Source organism: Silurus meridionalis, chromosome 24 (genome assembly GCF_014805685.1).
Source record: "Silurus meridionalis isolate SWU-2019-XX chromosome 24, ASM1480568v1, whole genome shotgun sequence".
Lineage (NCBI taxonomy): Eukaryota > Metazoa > Chordata > Actinopteri > Siluriformes > Siluridae > Silurus > Silurus meridionalis.
In genome coordinates this window covers 11,719,154-11,743,642 of record NC_060907.1, presented here as the reverse complement: position 1 = coordinate 11,743,642, position 24,489 = coordinate 11,719,154, and the positions used below count along the sequence as shown (strand labels likewise).

At 36.5% G+C, this 24,489-nt stretch overlaps 1 protein-coding gene across 2 annotated transcripts in view; it reads left to right on the top strand.

Moving 5' to 3' along the window:
- Positions 1-24,489, top strand: part of LOC124378226 (VPS10 domain-containing receptor SorCS1) — a 208,057-nt gene that overhangs the window by 142,247 nt on the left and 41,321 nt on the right. For both annotated transcript variants that reach the window (XR_006924183.1, XM_046837783.1), the window contains exons 4-11: positions 2,801-2,959; positions 11,002-11,075; positions 16,315-16,379; positions 18,490-18,608; positions 19,018-19,107; positions 20,773-20,952; positions 21,463-21,609; positions 24,251-24,353. Coding sequence is in view for 1 of the 2 variants with exons in the window: in XM_046837783.1 (XP_046693739.1) it covers positions 2,801-2,959; positions 11,002-11,075; positions 16,315-16,379; positions 18,490-18,608; positions 19,018-19,107; positions 20,773-20,952; positions 21,463-21,609; positions 24,251-24,353 (937 nt within the window). In the remaining variant the exon portion in view is untranslated. The remainder of the gene's footprint in view (positions 1-2,800; positions 2,960-11,001; positions 11,076-16,314; positions 16,380-18,489; positions 18,609-19,017; positions 19,108-20,772; positions 20,953-21,462; positions 21,610-24,250; positions 24,354-24,489) is intronic.

Below are 24,489 nucleotides of genomic sequence, written 5' to 3'. Positions count from 1 at the left end.
AGTAAAAATTAAAGTTTTAATTCATGCAAGGGTGGCAAAAATTCAAAGCAGTGATCAACAGGCAAGTGTCCAAACATGGGTCAGAAATGGCAGAAATTAAGATTAGAAAGACTTCACAATACTTTATAGACTCTACAGCTAGGCAGTAACCAGGGAGATGTGTGCAATGTTAGTGAGGAGGTGTAATGTGTATACATTTTGAAACTTTTGTGATGATATATATATAGGGTGAAATGTACATTAAGGTTTTACAGTATGTAAATGACTGCTGGAAACTTGTGAACTTTATATCCACACTATGTGTGGAATCACCACTGGCCCCTTTAAACCTCAACTGTTCAACTACAGTATATGCCTGTGTTTTTTTTCCCCCATCACTTGTATACTAAATATTTCCAAAGCATTTGTGAAATAAATGAATGTAAAGTACTCATAGCTGCATTGTGCCTAGTTTGATATTGAGATCAGGCCTTTTTAGCATGCTTTTCCTAGGTCTGTGAGTGTTTCCTCTGGGTTCTCTTACATTTTTTTCCCTTGAGAATTGGCTACACTAGATTGCTTCTTGGTGAATGTGTGTGCAAATGGTGTTCTCCTGTCTTGTACCTAGTGTTCTCAAGAAAAAAAATCCTACAGTGTACTGAAATTAAATCTTGAAGACAATAAAAAAACTAACTAACTAAATATAAAGATATCGTTTTTGTTGACCACAGTGACACTCTGAACCTTCTAACATTTCAATTGTACACTCAATGCTGTTCTTCTGCAGTGCTTTTTATGAAACTCACAATGTATTTTAAACAGTACTTTACTTTGTACCCCATTATATATAGCTCAATCATAGACATTTTGTACTTTTGACTTTAAATGTCCTAATTTCTGTTGCTAAACTGTGCACCTTATTACAAACCTCCCTGATGAATTATCAGCATTAACATAAATGCATAAGGTTTAGCAGGAGGTCTAAATGAAAGTAATTTGATTACACATGAAAATTGATTAGTCATGGCAGGGGGCTAGAAAGTCCTACAATTTGAGTGATGCTGTTTTATTGTGTTAGGTAATTGACAGAAGCTCTGACCTTTAAAAACTTTTCGAATCAGACACAGCACATTGATCTAGCCGTGCAATCTGTTTTTTTTTTTTTTTTTGTGTTGTTTTTTTTATTCACCTTCCCCGAGGTGATAATGATAAATACAAACAAATCAGCTTCAAGTGCCCAGACAAACATACACACATTTTAATTCCTATGCAGTGCTCATGTGTGTGTGCGTGTGTGTGTGTGTGTGTGTGTGTGTGTGTCAGACAGAGGAACAGAATTAGAATTAGAAATACAGAAACATAAATGTAGAGCGACCATTTTCAAATCACGCATGAAGGACATGTAGAGAATGATTTAAAAAATGTCAAACGCTAAAATACAAGGCATGCTTGGTTCAGTTTCTACAGAGGATCGATCCAAATTGCTTTGAAATCACTTGGAACCTGAACTGAGGCCATCTCACTCAGGTGCTGTCAGACCATTTACTCTGATCTGACCAAAGTGTGGTTTGGTCCCTGATTAAAGAAACCACATAGCTGGGGGAAACACATCAGATTTTTATTTAGATGCACTAAAACTTACATACAAAAAGAATACAAGGTTCCATTGGTAGTACACACCCAATCTTAGGGAGCAATAAAATCATGGTGACTTTGACTATTAATGAATCACATTGTGAATGGGAAATTGTTCACTAAAATTTTGCATGTGTTTCACGCACATATACAGTAATACATCGGGACCCGTCGGCTGCAGGACTCGTCAGATTTGGTCCACGTCATGTTATAACAAAATGAAAAGTGTTTTGGCACTCACCGACTCTTGCGATGATCTCATGAGCACTTCAGTCTTTTGGTAAAACAGATTCATGAAGGGTATCATGTTAGCTCACGAACAGTGCCATAGCAATCTCTTTTGTGCTCGCTTTGCATTTTAAGCCCAAATCATGGCTCCTAAAGTGGTTAAAATTGCTACCACCGACTTATTCGGTACTCGGCAGTTGCAGCACTCGTCAAGAGTTCCGTATTGTATATCGCTAATAAACTGAACCATGTTTCAGAAAATCGGAATCCTGCAGTTCATCCCAGTACAGTGTATAACTAATATAAAAGTTTGTCCACATATTAGAAAGTGCCTTAGTCTTTAATGACCCTCAGTGAAGCATATATATTAAATACAACATTTGAAAATTAGAGTTTTTGGGGTGATTTAGTTTTGATTGGGTTTTAAGAAATAACATATAAAAATACATTTATGGAATGCCATGTCTGGATTGTTTGCTATAGTTAGCAGCAGTAGAAACCATCTATAGACTTTCATTCAGCCTGCCAGACTTTCAACATATTTAAACAGTGATAGTATTCTTAAACCTTGACTTATTTCTGCTAGCATGAAAAAACAACAACAACAAAAAAAAAAGAAGATAAGGATGTCTGCATAATTCTCTAAATGTAAACATTGTTGGTGAATAGAAATCTTCAAAACATCAAACTGAAAGCATATAATCCAAATGGTTTGTATTCCTATATTAACTTAGTTTTCTGTAACATATTGATTATGACAGATTAATGAAGCTGTAAAAAAAAGACACTAACCACAACTGAAGTCCAGTTAGGATTTGCATAATGTTAGCAGACACCTCCTATCTTTGACTCAAGTGCATGTTCTTACTTCATGGTAAAGTGTTGTGACTGAGAGGATTTGACTTTTCAAGTATTTGACTGAAAGGATTTGTTTTGATTTTATCACACTTTGATCCAGATCATGCTGCTGACAGACCCAGAGGTGGAGAACAGTCTGCTGATCAGCACGGATGAAGGCGCCACATATCAGAAATACCGCCTCGGCTTCTATGTGCTCAGCCTGCTTTTCCATCCCGAGCAGGAGGATTGGATTCTCGCTTATAGCCACGATCAGAAAGTATGTGACTCTTGCAAATCTGTATTTTGGGTTTTATGCCTTGCAACTCAGCTATTAAAGGACACAGGAGTCACACAGTGCATTGCCACAGTGTTACATTAACAGCTACCAGCAGAGCTTTTTAATTAACAAAGCAGGCAAGTGGGAATAAGCAGGATGGTATCAAATGATACATGGCCAGCACAACATGGTAATGGTAAGATTAAATCAATCAGGGGATTAATCATTTGATATACAAATTGCAAACAAATGTAGATTTTCTTTCATACCCAGGTAATGTACACCCATGGAGACCTAGTGTGACCCAGAAATTTGATGTTAAAGAGAAGATACAATTTTGTTTATTTCTTGCTGAACAGAGAACAGTACCTTGTAAAATGACACTCCATATTTTGTAGTGTTTCAAATTGGAAATAAAATAGATTTAAGATTTTTAGATTTTTATCATTCCATATCTGCCATTTGAACATGAGAAAGATAGAACCACCTTTGGCTTCCATTACAGCTGCAGGTCCTCTGGCACATATCTCTATCAGCCTTGAACATCAGGTTCCCCTTCAGGAACTCAAGCTGTTTCAACAACGCTTTGGGAACACCTCTGCGTGTCCACGCTCTAAATCACGTGTGTAATCTGTCCAAAAATGACACGGCGCTAGCTTATGTTTGTTCAGAAAGTGCTCTGCGAGTGTCTGTGTACAGTTAAGTACTGGTAAAGAGGTAAAACAAACAAAAAAAATTTGAAAAAAGAAGCAAGCAATCTTCAGGCTGCTACACGTAGCTTGTTTGGGGCGGAGCACTCTCGAGGATGCCGATTGCTCGCACTGTGGACGCATGTCCATGCATATGCTCCGCTCCCGGAGAATGCTCTTCCAGGGGAGTGCTCTTACTAGTGATAAGGCGGATGCCATTATGGACGAACCCGTAGACATGCCTCCGCAGCCAGTCCACTACAGCCAGTCTAGCCAGCCGAAGAACAGAAGCAGCTTTCCCAAAATAAATTAAATGAACACTTCCTGCGACCTAGGCCATTGCCTCCACACAAGGGGCTGCCGATCTTTTCGGATCTGAGGTGTCCAGGTCATGGAATAACCCATATTTGGCCTGCCTTCTTTAGCCCCAATGTCTCCTGCTACTCTAATGTAGTGGGGCTGAAAGAGTGCGGTTATGGGACGATTCCTAGGGTCGAAGAGGCGCTGGCTGTCTATCTCTTCCCCGGCGCTGCATCATCCCTTAAGGCCTCGGTAATGCCCACCAAGCCCTTTCGGAACTTCTCGGCTCTGATGGGCAAAGCATACACGGCGGCGAGTAAAGTCGGTGTCTGCCTGCACACCATGGCAGTCTTACAAGCCTTTTAGGCTGAACTGCTTTAAAAGCTGGACGAGGGAGACGACACTAAAAACTACAACATCATAGAGTTGCGTGGGGCCATCGACCACTCAATGCCAGCCCTGGTGGCTGCCGAGAGACAACTACAGTATGGCTGACTTCTCTCTCGCCACATCCATGAAATGAAATAAAACCATATTTGATAATTAGACAGTTTGGTATCATAAGCATAACCTTTGGGATGAATTCAAATGAATTCTAATGGCAGTTTCACAGTAGGTGCCTTTGTTCAACTTCTCTGCCCATCCTCTCCAGAACGGTGCAGGCAAATGGAGAGCAGCTAATACAAGTAACCAGGAAATGCAACTGACTGATAGTTCAGTTCAGTTCAAAACTTAGTCGTACCCATTTTAAATATTTAAAAAATGTTCCTTTTAGATTGGTGAGGTTCAACAGAGAAGTTGGACCAATTGTGTAATTGGCATTTTAATTAATCACAGAGATTAAGATTGAGATTCAGAGGCTGAGGTTGAGGCTCTGTGCAGGACAGGATAGTTGACGAGTTTCTCAACTCCAGCCTTAGCAAACCATTTAATCATGGAACTTGTTTTGTGCACTGGACATTGACTATCTAGTACTGCTTTTGGTGTTAGGAAATTGTCATGATGCAGCATACAAATATATAAGACAATATGTGCCATTAACTGTGTCGGCAAAAGTTTGCAGTAGGCTCACATATGGGAGTCATGGCCAGGCAGCCACATACTTTAAGCTATATAATGTAGCTAATGTTAGCCAGCCGGGCCACTGCTGTTAGCTTTGTGTATTGTTATGTGCATGAAAGCTGTGCAGCTGTATTGATACATACAAGACTGCATCTAGTGATCAAAAGTAAACCATAGTGCCGGAATCCAAACTAACCATATGTGAGAAAATCCCTGAGGGACCAGATGGTGCCAGTGGTGCTGTGGACTGTGTGTGGTAAAAACCTGTTTGCATTTCTAACTTGCTGAAGCCTGAGCAGATGCTTTTGGCATCACTGCAACCGCAGTGTAGGTATCGCTTTCAGACTAATCCTATTGTTATCAAGTTAAACCCTTGCTTCTCAGCTCCCCAGTGCAGTGAGCGATTTTATTAGCTGCACAGTTAAACTCTGTGCTTAAATGTTTAACTCACTAGGCAAACAATTTAATGGTTTCAAATTTAGAGCACATATTAAAAATATAATATTTAATGGATGCATTTTTATAATATTAAAGTGTAAAAAAAAAAGCTTGTTCCAGTGGCGAATTTCATATTTTAATATATTTTGCAATGGTGGTAGTAGTATTAGTAGTAGTAGTAGTAGTAATAGTGATAGCAGTGGTAGTAGTAGTAATAGTAGTAGTGGTATTAATAGTGGTAGCAATGGTAGCAGTAGTAGTAGTAGTAATAGTGGTAGTAGTAGTAGTAGTAGCAGTGGTAGTAGTAGTAGTAGTGGTGGTAGTAGTAGTAATAGTGGTAGTAGTAGTAGTAATAGTGGTAGCAGTGGTAGTAGTAGTAATAGTAGTAGTAGTATTAATAGTGGTAGCAATGGTAGTAGTAGTAGTAGTAATAGTGGTAGTAGTAGTAGTAGTAAGAGTGGTGGTAGTAGTAGTAGTAGTAGTAGTAGTAGTAATAGTGGTAGCAGTGGTAGTAGTAGTGGTAGTAGAAGTAGTAGTAGTATTAATAGTGGTAGCAATGGTAGTAATAGTAGTAAGAGTGGTAGTAGTAGTAGTAGTAGTAGTAATAGTGGTAGTAGTAGCAGCAGTTGTAGTAATTTACTATGAATTCACTATTATAAACATTAAAAATATTGTTACATTGAGCCATGCACTCATATACAATAATCATTGTCCATTCTCACATATTGTATAATCATAACATTAATGCAGAAGCTCCAGCTCAAATGGCTTCAAAACATACTTACCGTAATTTCCGGACTATACGCCGCTACTTTTTTACGCTTTGAACCTCGCGGCTTAAACAGTGAAGCAGCTCATCTATGGATTTTTCCTGGGTTTTTTCCTGGTTTCACAAGCCAAAAAACTGAGCCCCGTAACATTAGACTAATGAAATTGCAGAACGGGTTCAGGTGAACCAATGAAACTCTTTATATTAAATCAAGCGCACTTCCACTGAATCGGCCTACACAATATCATAAATATGGATGAGGTTCCTCTGACGTTTGACCCGCCTCTCACTCGGACTGTCAACGGGAAATGTGAATCATTCGTCACGCTGAAAACAACTGGGCATGAAAAAATGCATTTCACCTGTGTTCTGAGTTGCACGGGAGAGCCCAGCAATGGCAAAAAAAAAACTCCAGAAAGAAATTGTTGTGAAAGTCAACAAGAAAGGATGGATAACGGAAAGCCTAATGAATGAATGGTTGACTCTTTCATGAATGGCTGACACATTCAGTGGTTTCAGTGCGCAGGTGGAGGAAGACAGTGACCAATGACTTTCTTGGTAGGCTACTGTTTAGATACAAGCCGTGTAACAGTCACTGACGTTCGTTAAAGCCTGTGTAAAATTCATTTGTTTTAATGTAGGCACCTACGGCTTATAGAGATGTGCGGCGTATTTATGTTCAAAATAAAACATTTTTTTAAAAGTCTTATATTTAGGTGCGCTTATTAGTCTGGAAATTACGGTATATTATTTGTAATGTTATATATTGAACTAAAGATCTGTGAACACATCAATGTGAAAATGCATAGAACATTTTTCAGTTCTAAAAATAAATAAATAAAGCTGATTGTAAATTGAGATTGTTAAAAAAGTATACATTAAAAATGCAATACTAAAGTAATACAGGCAAATTTATTTTAGTGAAACACAGCCACTAGTGTCTTGCAAATAAAACTGTTTTTGATTCCTCAGTAATCTGGAATTAAGATTATTAAAATACAGTCCTTGTATTTGAGCTCTTTCCAAACTTGTTTCAGACCTAATCAATTATGGAGTGTTTTCTGTTTTTTTACACCTTTACACATTTGCAGCAGAATAAAATATACAGGAGCATAGAAAGGGATGAGGTCAAACATACAGAGATGTGATAAAAACAAATAGAGAACGAAAGATGTTCGGAGAACTCAGTCATGCAGGAATTATGTAACACCATGCGAAAATTTAGTCACGGTCTGTGATCACAGTTTTACTTACTTTAAATTTAACATTGACTTCACCCTTGAGAAGAGACCACCAATACAATTAAGATGAAATAAGCACTAACAAATAACGTTATCGTCCGTCTGATGGATAATTGCTGACTGTTTGTGCACCATGCACGGTCGCCCACGCATAGGGGAAAAAAGAACGTGAAAACTAGCACAAACAAAAACACTATCACCAAACTAATTAAATCCTCTCTCCAAATCCTCGGTGCAAACAAATCAGCAATTTGTGTTGACATTTTTCTCACAGAATAATTTTTTTTTCCTCAAAGATACAGTTTCATTTCCAGCAAGCGAAAAAACAAATCCTATTAGCAAAGCACAACTGTTAAAAGCATAGTTGTGTGAAGTGTTTCTTGAAAAATTTAATTTCCAATTGACACCCAATTTATTCAGCTGTATCTATTGAAATGTAAAGGACAAACAACGTGAAGCACAGGCCAAATTGTCAGTGTTGGAATCTAAAATCTACAAAAAAGTACAATAGGATTGAAAAATCTGTTTTGCTCCTGAAAATCTGCAAAACCAAAACTTAATCCGTATTCCCAACCTGCCTACTGAACAAACCTTAATTCTTATTTAAAAATAAAATCTTGGATGGACTAAGCAATGTTTTTAAACCAAATAACATAGCAGGTCTTACCACAGTCCTAGAAACCTTTTCTTTCACTCTTGCAGATACCCTTCTATCACAAATCACTCCTGCCACTCTTCTCCACCCACTGCACCCTGCCTGTACTCTTTTCTTCACTTCTCAAACACACTCTCCATTACTTTGCACTTTTGATCCCTGGTACATTCACCACCTCTTCTCCCTGTAACCGCACCACTCCACTGCCCTCCCTCTCATTCACACACATGTGCTCTGTCTTACTCTTACTGAATTCCATGCCCCTTCTCTCCAGCACCTACCTCCAGCTCTCCAGACTCTTTTCAACCTGCTCCTCTCACCACAAATCACAATATCATCCACAAACATCATAGTCCACAGAGACTCCTGTCTGACCTGGTCCATCAACCTGTCCATCACCACTGTAAACAGGAAAGTTCTCAGAGCCGATCCTTGATGTAGTCTAACCTTCACCTTGAACCAGTCCGTTGTTCCTACTGCACAATTCACTGCTGTCATACTGTCCTCATACATGTCCTGCACCAACCTCACATACATCTCTGTTACACTTGACTTCCTCATACAATACCACAACCCATCTCTCGGCACCCTGTAGTACGCTTTCTCTAAATCCACAAACACACAATGCATCTCCTTCTGATCTTCTCTATACTTTTTCATCAACATTCTCAAAGCAAATATGAAATGGAAAGAAAAAGAAGACATGTTAGTCATGTGATTTTAGTCATTATTATTTTAGAGTAGATTTGAGAAACAAAAAAGCAACAGCATTATTTAATGTGTTTAATCAACAATATTTAATTAAAAATACACATGCTTAAATAATTTAACATTACAATATTATGGATAAATAATTATTGTATTATTAAATATAGCCCATATTCTGATATAATTCAACAATAGCACAATATAGTATGAACCAAAGGCAAAGAAACAAAGAACATGGAACATCTTTTAAGTGTTAAATGATTGTGTATAATAGGCTGTGATAGACTGCATTCTACTATGGTTATTACTTTTATAAAACATCTACAGTATAATCACAGGACACTATACATCCTGTTAATAAGACAAAGTATTTATAACTTTATAGGGCTCTACAATAATTTCCATGAACTCGTGATGTCATGATTGACAGGTATATTCATTGTCTTGTATTGTATACAAACCTCACTTAGGAAGAACCTGGGGCACATTTGTAGTGGCATGCACCCTGTATTATAATTTTTCTTTGCTAAATTTGCGATTTTCTAACAAATTTAGTTGGATCAGTTTTACAGCAAATAGTAGCCTAATTTAAACTACCATATCCTTGACCAGGTAGTTACTGTAGATGACTGAATGATGAATGTCCCTTAACAATAACACTATACATTAATTCATTAATAAATGTGGTGCTGGGTTACTGAACAGAAGGTTGGGACTTCAAGCCCTGGTATCGCCAAGCTGTCACTCTTGGGCCCCCTGAGCAAGGCCCTTACCCCTCTGTGCTCCTAAACTTGCTGGGACATGTGAAGAAAGAATTTCACAGTGCTGTAAAGTGCAAGTGACAACTACAAAAAGCATCTTTCTTGTTTCTCAAGCCCAAGTCATTTAACCATTTTTGCAACAATTTTGTTGCATCTCACAGAATCACAGTCCAGATAAACATCTCAAATAGATGCCCTGTGAGTCTTTCTGTCATGCTTATAAATAAAATAAAAATAAACAAGCATACCATTATGACATTATAACATTATGACCGTTGAGTGAATAACACTTCATCATGGCACCTGTTACTGGGTGGTATATATTAGGCAAAAAGTTAACATTTTGTCCTCAACGTTGATGTGGTAGAAGCAGGAAAACTGGGCAAGCATAAGGATTTGATGAAGTTTGACAAGGACCAAATTGTGATGTCTAGATGACTGGGTCAGAGCGTTTTCAAAACTGCAGCTCTTGTGAGATGTTCCCAGTCTGCATTGGTCAGTATCTCTTAAAAGTGGTCCAAGAAAGGAACAGTGGTGAACCGGTGACAGGGTCATAGGCGGCCAAGGCATCTGAATTTGTATTCAACATGTTATCTGTTTATTCTAATTAATTTATTCTTATTTTGGATTCTTGTTGCTCTATTCCTGTTCTTAGTAGCTGTAACTGTTTTATGAGATATTAACATGGGCCTGTTTGCTCTGGGCTACTCCACCACATTTCATTCCAGGTATAAAACCCCAAGCTTTAAGTGTTGTTTTATTTTTATTTTATTTTTTTTTTAATTACAAGGTTCTCATTGCATCTCAAGGTTCAGTCAACTTTGGTGAAACTGCCAATTTTCTTTCACTCATCTTACCTATCTACCTGTTTCAAAACCCATCTACTCACAAGTGGCATCTGCAGTAGTTGTGGAAGCCAGTGAAATTGTGAGATTTCAGCACCCTAGTGATGAACAGGCTTGCTAACACAGACTGCAAAAAACCCCACTGCTTTAGATCTGCCTCACTATGCCTGGCGAGACCACCCTCGCATGTTATAAAGATTTTTTCTTTTTTAAATCAAGTTCTTTTCAAGACCCATTTAGGCTGGGTTTTTTTCTCATGCTGAAAGCCTGCTGTGAAGACATAAACACAGCTGTTGTCTTGTTTGTGGATGGATAATGCAATGTTTGAATCAGGAAGTGAGATAGAACCTCATGGGTGCTGCCAACATTCAATTTAAATTTGCTTTTATTAAGACGGATTATACAGTTTTTTTTTGAGCTAGTGTCTTTCAAGACAATACTGGTTGGGTCAAACTTATTTTTTTCTAAGAACTCGTTCAGTTTGTATCATATAATCAGAGAAGGTCTCTTAGCATTTGCTTTTCATTCACTCTAACTAATTGATTCTGCTTTTTCCTTTTCATTCTGTCTGCAGCTTTACAGCTCAGTCGAGTTTGGACGACGGTGGCAGCTGGTTCATGAAAGGGTTGCGCCAAATCGATTCTACTGGTAGGCACATTCTTTTGAATACCCAGCATTGATTAGTTTGAGGCCCTGCATCTTGTAACACTCTGAAATAAATAGAGGATATGATCATGGATTTCCAGTGAGATCTCGTTTCACAGTGGACAGCACTGTTGTTCTATTCTTTAGTGGAAAAAGTAGCGAGAATTTAAAGGTTTATGAGTTAAAAGATTTTATCACTGTCTAAAAAGGTTGAATTATAGAACCTTTCCTATTGTGGGGTTCTATAAAATCCTATGACTAAGACCTATGTTGTCAGGCCCAAGATCAAAAATAGGCAAGTTTTAAGGGGCATGAGGCCAACTAACATAATAGTTTTACAAAGTCAAGACAAAAAAAAAAATCTAATAATATTTTAGCTTTTCTTCAACTATTTGGCTTCAATTCAAGCATTGTAACAATGATCAGGCTATACATTTTAGAAGAAAAATGACCTCTTGTGAAACTTTGTGCATGTGAAAAGAAAAGTCTTGGTTAATAAACAGGTCAGGGGGATCAAGCCCCAGCGCTGCCATTCCTGGGACCTTTAGCAAGGCTTTTAACCCTATTTGCTTCAGGGATGCTGTATCATTGCTGACCCTGCACCACTACTTGCTAACAAGCTCTTATAATGTGCAGAAAAGAAATAAATCTTTCTATGCAGCAGCATTATATATAGTTTTTATTATGGCTTTTAACATATAACTAGTGTTTTGTCAAGTATTAGTAGCAATTAAATGACGCATTTTACTGTTATCTTTCGAAAAATAATCACATTTACATTTCAGTTTCTAATATGTGATATGGTAAGAGCTTTGATATTTTTAAACATGTAGTATTAAACACACTACACGTAAAACATTTATGCATCAAGATGTGTCTGAAACTGAAAAACTATAGTTGTTTTTACTTTCCAAGGATATTTCAAAGATTTCTTTTTTTTTTATAAAATATGAATATACATATCAGAAGGAAAACATTGAAATAAAAATAATAATACAAAAAAACTTCTGCATCATAATCAGGGCAACATCATCCAAAAGGCACAAGTTTTATTCTCTGAAATTGTATTTAGTTTCTGTTTGTTTTGTAGGTGGACATTTTTGCAGTTACTGTATATTTTAGTATTGTTTTCTTTTCTTTTAATTTTATTTCAGTCATTAAAAGTAATTTTCCACTAACAGTTTTTTGTAAACTATAATAAGAGCTTAATCTCACTGTGTAGGAACTATACCCCAACTATACCCCTCATAAAACCTTAAAAAATGTGTGGATACAAATCAGGGGTGTCCAATCTTATTCTTAAAGGATGAGTGTGGTTTTCTTTCCAATCAAGTAAAGGCCACTCCTGATTATACCTGTTAAATGAGTTGACATGTTTCTGCATGGTTAAAATAAAAAATTAAAAAAAACCCTGCACCAACACTTGCCCTCAATAAGACTGAAAACCTCTGATCTAAAAAAAGAAATCTTGAAAACCCCTCTAAGGCTCTATATTGAACCTTTAACCTTCAACAGCTTGAATACAATAAATGGATGAGTACTGTTCAGATACACTTTAAGGCAAATGTGTTCTTTTTTGAGAACTTGTGGGTTCCTGGCTTACCAAAGGAGTTCTTTCTTAAAGCCCCAGTAGTACCAACATCAACACCATTTCTGTATAATTTATGATTTTTGACTTACAGGGAGACACCTGAAACCTACACTTTTCTGCTTTCTCAGCTAAAACAGCGGTCAGAACAAACACAAATAAAATCCTCCTGGCAGAAAAGCCAATTCCCTGAAGGGTAAAGCATACAGGACCTAAGACGCTTATTTACACCTGGTAGCTGTTACTTTTCCTTTGTGTCACCTTTATCTAGGTTAGGTTTAACCTGTGATTTCACAAGCTTGTTAAACCAATAGAAACCATGGGCAAAACCGCGATCTCTTTATGGATGCACTGCTTATTATTAAGTGCACTTTTTGCTGTTGGCACACAACTGGAGAATTAATTTCCTATTCTGTCCAAACATTTCTATTTCTATTTAACCCTAATCATTAATTTGTTCAAAATCTTTACACTGATGCATGTTTATTCAGGTAATCAGCCAGTACAGTTGATCTTTTCTTTAATGTATTTCCATATGCAGCAACTGGCTTCATGCAATTAGCTTGGAGATCCTCTGTCCAGTGAACAGTGATCTGAAAAAGAAACTTTCTACAGAATCGTAAAGGCCTTTATCTTCTCACTCTTTCTTCGTCTGTGCCTTATTTGCTTTGTATATCCTATTCAATTCCTGATAATCCCAAATAGTAAAATCCAGACAGTTAGAGACAATTTAGGCCGAGATTAGGTTTTGGAATATGAACGCTTTAGTCAAACATCAACAAAGGAACATTTTAGACAGTACTGAGCTCCAACATCTGAATAAAATCCTTAACAAACTCAGCCCACGTGTTAGCAGTTCCACTATCAGGGCTCAGAGACACTAATGAGCATTCTAGTTGTTGCTTGCTTTGTTAATTGTGAAATTGTAAAGTTTGTTCAAATAAACAACTGCAGGCTAATAAAAACACAGGCATAATTTCAATAAATGTTGTAATTTATACTTAGTGACACTTGACACAATTGTTAAAAATGCAAAGGCCACAAAATGCTGATTAAATCGTGGGAACGGTGGCATCCTACTGTGCATACAGAGTTTATTAAACTTACATCAATGCAGCTCAGCAAATGCCGTGTTAAATACTACTCAGGGACACTAAAAGACTATGTTTGTTTGTCATGATACAAGGTGCCATATATTTTTGTCTTTGTTATATTTGTTGTATTTTTTAGTCACTAGATTTGTATAATGGTGGCAAACACTTTCCAATAATGTTGCAAACAATACAAATACATTGACTATTAGAATTTACTCTCACCATCCCTTTAATTAGGAACATTAGAAACCTGTACAGATGCATAGAGTTATCTGATCAACCAATTATTTAGCAGTAATGCATTGTATAAAATCATGCAAATACAGGTCAAAAACTACAGTTAAAATTTTTACATTAAACATCACAATGTGGAAAAACTATGATTTCTTTGACCATGGCATTGTTGCTGGCACCAGATGGACTTGTTTCTTTAAACCTGATGATCTCCTGGGATTTTCACACAGTCTCTAGGGTTTGTACAAAGTGTTAGGTGAAAAAAATGTCCTGTTTGTTGAGGGTCTGCATGCTGAAACATGAGAAAGAGAAGTATGACCATACTGGTCTGAGCTAACTGAGTAACTAAATGAATTACTCTTTACAATCATGGTGAGCATCTTCATGATTTTCAGTGGATTGGATACAACAGCAAAATGCCATGTCAGGTTTTACTCCTGACAGTTAAGAATAAGAATCGGAGGCTATCATAAGCACAGTCTCACACAAACTGCAAAGATTAAGAAAAAAATACTTCACCCGGTTGTTTTTTCTGCCGTTAGCTGTGTCTGAGTCTGTCTCTTGACTGACAGGTGTGTAACCAGATCTGCATTTATAACCAGTCTACCTTATGGTTTAATATTTTGTGCACGTCGAGTTGCTTTCCCGCTCATCACCTTCATAATGTGTGATTATGAAAGTTACTATATCCTTCCTGGTATTTAAATCCAATCTAGCCATTTTTCTCTAACCTCAATTATCAACAAGGTGTTTTTCTCTATAGAATTGTCCCTCACCCAGTGATTTAGTTTTTTTTATTAAATAATCAACCAAGCCTTTCTGCAACCAACAACCATGCCATGGTTAAATTCACTTCATTTCTTTTATTTTGATGTTTAATGACGATTAACTGAAGCTCTTGGGCTGTGTGTTTGAGTTTTACGCAGGGTCCTGCTGCTACAGGATTATCTTATAACAACATGAATGTGCAGGTGTACAGGTGTTCCTAATAAGGAGCAAATTGAGTGTATAATTGCATTAACTAAGGACAGTATGATTTCAGGCTCTCAACTAACTAGATTTTCATGAATTTCTATAGCACACGATTCTGTAAACAATTAAAAAGTACATTTGTACATAGGCATTATTTATCAAACTGTACATTAGTCATTGTTAATGTTATTTTATTTACCAGGTCTTTAGACTTTAAGCATTATTGGAGTTACCTTCTTGGTTGATTGGATATCTGTGGGTGGAAGTGGGCTTTTTCACACTAAAGAACCCATTTTAAATCAAACTCAATTCTCATACTTTTTAATATTGTTCCAAATATTAAATCTGAGTGTAATGAAGATGGGTCAAAAAGTATAGCTCAGCTACAGATTTCCCATCAAACACAATCACTGTACCTAAGGTAGGGTTGTAAAAAAATAAAATAAATAGAAATAAAAGGATGTGGACATCTTTGCAGGATCCATCTCACATGTTTGCTGTGGAAGATTAAAAACTAACTTGGATGTAGTATGAGGAATACCGTCAATGCTGTCTTATAAATACAGACACTAAGAATACCTTTTTCTCTTCAGCATAGCATTTACTGTCTCTTTAATAAATATTTAATGTTATAATGACTTTTTAGTGGCACAATAAAATAAAAGACAGGATAAAAGGAAAAATTAGAATGGTATGTGCTACCTGTGGGCATTTTTTTCAAGAAAGGTTTTTCAGGGTTAACAGTGGTGTTGATGTATCCCTGACTTATGTCAAAATAATGATTAGGGGCGTTGAAAGGTGAAGGGTTGCTAAGGTACTCTAGAGTGACTCTAGAGTAATGCCACATATACCTGCTATTATTTATATAAAAAAGTTTGATTAATTTCTGAAAAGTCTACAAGGTTTAGATTTGCCATTATTAAAAGTCAGGTTTAGTAAGGAAAGTAACTTGTCAATATTCAATTCTAATCTGAAACTTTAGTCATGTCAACTGGACTTTTTCAGTCTATAGAAGCTCTTAGATCTCTAGAAGTCTTGATGACTGAGGGTCTTCACAGTCATACTACTTTTTTTTATTTATTAGTGCTTAGTATCTTAATTATATATAACATTTATATTATACATGTTAAATACCAAAATCCTCTCTTTGTTTCTTTCTTTGTTTCTTTCTTTGTTTGTTTGTTTCTTTCTTTCTTTCTTTCTTTCTTTCTTTCTTTCTTTCTTTCTTTCTTTCTTTCTTTCTTGCTTTGTGTGAACACAGTTTCAATGTATTCAGTAAAGTTGCATTTATTAAGAGCAAAAAAAAAAAAATTCTTTGTTATCCAAAATTCTCTCTAACTCTCTCACACATTAGGTCCAAAATGGGTCTGGATAAAGAGCCGGGGCTGATTCACCTGGAGACTACTATTTCAGAGACACGTAAGTTCACATCATTGATCTGTCAACTATCATTACTGAGTAATTCCTGATTTTTTTTCCCAACAATTTATTCAAGTTTACCTCAATAGAGACCATGTCAAATCTAAATATGTCCAATTTTGAAAAAAAAAAAAATAGTGTATAATTTACACAGCTGGCCTTTCAGCAACTTTCAGCAATCAAAGGTAATAGCACATTATAGCTCACAAGCATGTTTCTCAATGACCATATAGTACATGCATGAATGGTAGCTTGCAAGGTATTTCTGAGCTACATAATGCTGCTTAATGCTGGGCCTCTCAGGGAATAGTTAGATAGACTAGGCATTCAACAAGGCCATCGTAATGCTGTCATTATTATCCAAAATGGCAGCACAATTTATCTTTAGCTTCCTATCACCATTATATCTGCACTGCAACTGTTCAGTGACAAATCTAACTGCAGAATGTGGATATGATGAAATGTACACTGTAATACATAAGGCTGAAAACCTGATGGGGAAAAATGCTGTGAAATAAAACCCTTTAGGATGCATTATTAATGCAAAATAATTAACTTCAACAGTGTTGTATTATCATTACAGGTCATCACCACCATCCTACACCAAATTTGTTATATATAGAGGACATCAGACTATTTTATACATGCACTGCATCATTCAGGAAGTAGGTACAGCATTAACAATAGATAAATGATCACTTTTTTTTTTTCTTTTGCAAGGTTCATGTGAACCTGAAAAATGTCATCTTGTGACAAAAGTGATCAGTAAAGCTGAGGCTTTTAATTAAATAAACACAATCCCAATTGTGAAACATTTGCTTAAAAGTGGATAGTGCACCTCAGTAGTACAAGGAGCCCCACAAACCTGACCGACTTACAACAGTCATGTCAACAGGAATTATTATTAGGAATATATTATTAGGCGAAGTATTATGAGAAGCATGTTGAAAGATACAGGAAAGGGTTAAAGCAATTTTCAGCAAAATTAAGCAATTAAAATGCAATGCTACCAAAAGTGCATATAAACATCTAAACCTGTTCCACATGAGCTTTTATTTGTAAATGAGCTTTTATGGAAATACAAGAGATAAATGAATCATTCCAAATAAAACAAAGAAAATGAAGTGTACTTTATTCTTAAGCACTATAAATATATTATATTATTTTAAGTGAAGTGAGGATCTGTTCTGTGCTGCTCAGTATGTGCTAATTAGGCCAGTGACCTAGCTTGCCATTGCACAGACTGTACTAGCAACCTGCTACATGGGGGGCTATATAACTGATTGTTTAAATTGGTATTTTTATGTTTATTTTTAAATCTTCCAATAGAGCAGCCAGTAGCAATTAATGTACCCCAAAAAAATCTTTGTAGATTAACATGCAAATAACTAAACATCCACTAAAACAACTTTAAAGGTTTATCCTTACTGCCATATCTTTCTAGCTAGATTTATTAGCTAACTAGCAAGAAACTAGCTTGTATTTGTACTTCCAGTACACTAGCTTTTATGTCACAGATGTGATTTCAGTCTCAGAAATCTTTCAATTTTTTTTCAAATTTTTCTATTGTCAATTATCTCAGTGATTTATTTAGCAAACTTGTTCTATTAATTAAAACTTTTGTTTATTGACAAAGCAAAGCTAGCTAGCCAGTGAAACAAATGCTAGTAGTACTTAATACTACTAGTAGACATTAATAGTAATCTGTATTACAGGTAGATGTAATACCTAATATATGATTAAACAAATACAGTATTATATGAAAATATATTAAATATTCATTAATTAATTATATGTGCACTCAATAATTGTGCAAAATTAAAATCTGCTAAAACTCACACTCTGATTTGCATTTGATATTTAAAATATATTTTTGGAATTTATCTAAACAATATATTTTACAGTAAATTAAGAAATAGCCCTGCTGCACTGTCATTCAGCACCAACCTGAAGTGTGAATAGACATAGATATTGGGTTTGTACTTTTTTTTTCCCACACCATTCTATATCTAGTATAGCGCATTAGCAGCACTTTATTGCATTTGTCCCTGCTTTCTACCTAAAGCCAGAACATCCTGTAATGACTTTTTTTCATTACATTTTCTTTCAGAGGCTCTGTACATCACCTGCAAGCTGCAGAACTGTACGGAGGCCAACAAGGGCAAACCTTTCCCCGGCTACATCGACCCCAATTCTCTGGTGGTGCAGGACGAGTATGTGTTTGTGCAGGTGAGTAATAAACGGAGGTGACATGGCAGGGGAATAGAGCTGTGGCTTACCCCGAAGTGGTGACAGATTCACCAGACACTGTTAAAAACACCACGGCGAAAGATGGCATCCATGAGAAAGAGCTGGAATTGGCCTTTGTGCGAGTTCACAGAGGCATCCCGCATACACGATCATCTTGTTCTGTATGGGTTTTTTTTTGGTCTCTGTCTAACTACAAAGCTCATACAGTGTGGGCTAAATTCGGGAAGCGATTCAATGTGACAAAGTGACCAGGCAATTTAGAGCTGATAAATTGTCTCTAACACCTAACAGCATTTACAGAGGGCTGCTTGTACTTGCTGGTAAATTGCCACCTGGTCTAAAAGTAACCCCTTGTACTTGTGTCTGTGTCTGTCTCTATTATCCAAAGGTGTCGACGGCTGGTCGGCCAATCTATTACGTGTCATCAAGGCGAGACCTGTTCACACCAATGAAGCTTCCCAAATATACACTTCCAAAGGTAATGCATATGGAACAACTGTGGCAGCATATATATATATATATATATATATATATATATATATATATATATATATATATATATATATATTTGTAAATGTATACATTTAATATGCATGCTTTATCTTCTGACATAAACAGTCCCTAATAGTCATGTAACAATTAAATGCATTTATTTCAATTCGGTTTCGGTTTCGTGTGTGTGTGTGTGTGTGTGTGTGTGTGTGTGTGTGTGTGCGTGCGTGCATGCGTGTGCGTGTGGTGAAACCCACACAGTCTGTGGTAGATGAAATTCACAAAATTGCCAGCATGCGTTTTAAATGTTAAATGCGCCCAAGAAGCTCAATTTAAAGCTAATAAGAATATTAGCTGTGTGTCAGAACTGGGTAACGAGAAAAAGGTTTGATCGTGATTAGTAATCTGATCTGGCACAGCAAGACAGGATCAGCCTGACTCTCCACATATCCCTTTCACTCCACGCCACTGCATTGATATTCAGCTCCGCTTGATTACGAATGAAAATCACATTAAGGCTAAAGGTGTTGCTTTTTATATATGTAAATGTAAGAAAATTGAATGCTTTGGGTACGTTTCCGTTCGAGGGTGGGCTGATTGCTGATTTTCAAGTAAATAAACATAATAATAATAATAATAATAATAATAATAATAATAATAATAATAATAAGTTTGCTAAAAGCCATAATCTAACTACCATCCTGCCTTTAAATATTGATGGAGTTCAATTGCTATTTTAAAGTATTCATTTTCATAATTCATTGCAATATTTTGCAATTTTGCCATTTATTCAAGAACAAATTTACATCAGTGAAAGAGAAGACTGGGAAATATGTAGAGGTTACACTGTATTCATTCACTTCACCTTAAAATTTCATGTATGCTAAACATGGATTAAAAAATCTGCAGAATAATTAAAACTTCTGGGATGATGTTAAATCAGTAAATAAGTGTACAAATCATGAACGTTTCTCAGTCAAGTCAAGTCAAGTTTATTTCTATAGCGTTTTTCACAACAGACATTGTCTCAAAGCAGCAGAAATCAACATCAAGGTGAATGGTGTGCATTTATCCCTGATGAGCAAGCCATTGCACGAACAAGATCGCAATTGCAAAGAAAAGATAAACGGCAGAAAACAAGGATATTGTTTTGCACATCAAATACAAAAAATATATTTCAGTTTGGCCACAATGTGTTTTTTTTTTAAAGTAGAAAATATAAACATTGAGGTGCTGGAATTGTATTTGGGGCTAAAAAAGAAAGATCTGGAAACTCATATTTTTCAGAACTGTACATATTAGAAATGTGGCCATGTGAAAGGTTTATTCCTACATTGTCATATATATCACAAGATTCTATTGCAGCGTACATTAATCTTGTCCACCAAGGGCCTGTGAGGATTTCAGGTTTTTATTCCAGCCAAATAGGAAGCGCACTTGATAGCTGATTGGAGCCCAAGAAGAACTGATCAAGCAAGTGGAAGCAGGTATATCTCCTGCCTGGTTGGAATGAAAGCCTGCGGCCACACCGATTCTTCATGGACAAGATTGAAGACTCCTGGCCTAAAGACTCTTATCTGCTGAGCATATGGGAAGTAATTTATTACTGTTAGCCTAAAGGCATATATCTATACCTACTTTTACTTCCCAGGACTTGCACGTGATCAGTACAGATGAAAACCGAGTGGTGGCAGCGGTCCAGGAGTGGAATCAGAATGACACCTATAACCTGTACGTCTCAGACTCTGGAGGAGTGTACTACACACTGGCTTTGGAGAGCGTTATGAGCAGCATGGGACCTGAGGGAAACGTCATGATCGAGCTATACGAGGTATATCAGTTTTGCTTTTTTGAAACTAAATGGAACTTTTCGGCTAAAATCACCAGTTAAACTTAATTAATTCTTCATTAAAAGCTTTCCGATCTGTTTAATCTGCTCCTCTCTCACCTAATCTGAATGGCGTGTAAATGTAAATGTGTATACTATCACATAAACAATCTCTGTGCTTTCTCTCTGATGATAATATCATAATAATATAATACACATCATCTCTCTGCGACATCTTAATATAGATCTTGCCCAGCACAGGTTGTGCATATGGATAGGCTGACAAGAATCTCAGTCTCACCCTATCTCACTATCATATAATTACACTACTGATGATAGCATTCGCTCTGTAAACCCGGCCCGAAGAGAGAAATCCAGTGCCTTAATTGAGGTCGCCACTCATCACTATCACTATTAGCACATGCCAAAAATTGATGCCTTCAGCCAGATGTAAATCATCAGTTATTGAACATGTAGTGACTTCCTGTGCTGCTTTGCTCTTGGCTTTTACAGGTAGCAGGAATAAAAGGAATGTTTTTGGCCAACAAGAAAATAGATGACCAAGTGAAGACGTACATCACGTACAATAAAGGCCGAGACTGGAGACTGCTGCAGGCGCCCTCTCGTGATCTACGAGGGAACAGCATCCACTGTATATTGGTGAGAAAGAATAAGAAAAAAAAGTGTCTGTGAGTTAGTGAGTGTGTGAGAGTATGTGTACGTTATGAGGGAGGGTGGGTGACAAAAGGAACAGCAAGAGATAAGGTAGAAAAAGAGAGAGAGAGAGAGAGAGAGAGAGAGAGAGAGAGAGAGAGAGTGATAATGAGACTGCAAGCTCTTGTTAAATGCCGCCTGTCTAAAATGTGTCTAATGTAGTCAGAGTTAAGCATCAAAAAGAGCAACGCTCATCACACTCACTCATCAAAGTCCAGTGGCATAGCATCAACCTTCCACTAAAAGGTCAGGTGACATAAAGTATTGAGCTGCCTGTATTCTCCAAGGAGATCAGCAATTATGTTGTGGCAGCATCGCTTCGTTCACAACTCATTATCGCACACAGTGAATTATTTGCATGCGCACAATGGATATAAACAGTCTAAACACGCCTCTCGAAATGGCAGGTTTTTTGTGTTGTAAAATAAAAATAAAACCGAGGTAAATCATGTCAGAACTTTTACTGCCCTTGTTGTGAAATTACAACACATAAAAATCAAGTGAAAAACAAGCAAAAACATTACCTGGAAAAATAGGGAAAAAACAATACAATATTATGACCCAATTTTACAGTTGTGATGTGTTTGTGTTCAGAGTTTCATTTAGTTGCAGGTTTAAAGGTAATTATACAGCTGTCATTGATTAAATTATTCTGATTAAACCCGAATTAAGATCGTCTGTTTCTGTATTGCTTAAAGCATGCATGGTATCTCTGTTATTAAAAAACATTCATCAAAAGAGGGGTATCAATAAAAAAATATAGATATACCATGAACACTGTAAAGTCCATACTTCACAAGCTCTAAAGTGACATCATAAGAGCAGGACATCTATCCAACATTTATATACGGACAAAAAAATTTAATTATCAGAAATGCTAACAAATAGCAACAGGAGCTATTCAAATGTCTAGTCTATAGGTTAGGGCCTTCCTCTCAAACCATGTTCAAACTCAATTAACTCGCTTTGAACCATATTGCAAAATGCATTATAATCCGATGGAATTGTTTGTAAAACATATAAACTTTCATAATTCCAAAAAAATAATGAATGCACAATTAGTCCAGAAGAACACCATGACCATGGAGCAGCATGGGGTTCACAGCATCATGCCGCACAGCTACTTCTCTTCAGCCAGAAGTGGGGCTTTTATCAAGATTAAGGAAATCTCAAATAGCTACAAATACCAGGAAATTTCAGTGCAAAACTGACCCAGAGCATGTATCCTATCAACACTGGAATGGTGTAACCCAAAAAAATAAATCAATAATTTTAAATAGCCAAAGAACTTAATCTTTGTGGGGTGTCCTGCAGCAGACTGTGTACAGAAGTAATCTGATGTATTTAGAATGTTTTTACAATAATGAATGGTGAAAATATTGCCAAGACTAAAAGATAGATTCTTGCCCCAAAAGACTAAGTGGTGTAATATAACCAAAACAAGATTATTCAACTTGGTTAGTCTGATTTATTTATTTATTTATTTTTTCTGTTTTCTCTGAGTGTATTCACATTCTTTTGTATATGTTGTAATTTGTTTTTGAAGGTGGGAACATGATTCATTTCAGTTTCATTTTGTTACATCACAAAAATGTTATTTTAACAGGGGTTTGTAGACTTTTTTCTAATATCCATTGTTCATGTTAATGTGACGGGAAAGGTGAAAATACCCAATATCAATATTGGAAGATCAGAACTACATGAATAAAACACTGCTATGTTGATTTCATGCCATTTGCTGAAACCAGAGGAATCCAGTGTTAAGGAGAGCATTGAGCATAGGGTATGTGCTTCGCTGTTTTAGTCAGAGGTTGGGACTTTTCTGTCTAGTTGCATATGACCATTTTGAATCTGCTTTTTCACCATGCAGCAAGTAATTTTTATGCAGATAAAGATATATCATTAACAATTGATTGCGATTTATAAATATGAAAAGCATATTGTATGTCAGTATTAAGATGAATCACTCACTTAAACTAACTATTGCAGGAAATTTTAGTTTGGATTTGTCTATCAAAATATTTCTAAACAACTTAACTCCATAATGACATGATGAACGACAGATGAGGCCAAGTGTTTGCTATTTACATAGTTAAAGCCATTTTTTTTCAGGAAACAATCGCTATAGACAGAGTTGCACTCGTCTACTTCACTTAGATGTTCGAGCGAAAAATAATTACCCTTTGATAAATTTGACTAATTAATGGTCTCACATTCAGCCTTGCTTTCAGCCCCCACTATAGAGTTATTTGTCAGAAAATGTCAAAGTTTTAATAAACCCCAAAACAGCCAGTGCAACATGTGGTTACCATTGGCATTTGCGGACGTGTAATGAGAATTGTGCCATTAAAGGTTACTCCAATCAAGATTAATGTTGAGATGCAACCAGTGGGAGTGTGTGCTGCTGTGGGATTTGTAATTAGGGTTTTTTTGGCCATCGAGTGACAGCTTAGTTGAAGCTACTTAAAAAAGAATTTATATTGATTTTCACCACAGTTTCACGAATTACATAAATTAATAAACTTAGTGTGTGTGTGTGTGTGTGTGTGTGTGTGTGTGTGTGTGTGTGTGTGTCTGTGATTTGTAGCCATACTGTTCCCTGCATTTGCAACTTCATGTATCGGCAAACCCTTATACATCTGGAAATATTGCCAGCAAAGAGTCAGCACCAGGAATCATAGTGGCATCGGGTAAGTGAACATTTCATTTTGCAGTATTCAAAGTTCGAAATCGTAATGAAACTTCAAAGAATAAAATCCCATGGGATAGACTTGACCTAGCACTACTAAAATACATACCTAATATACAATATTGAGTCTTGAGCTG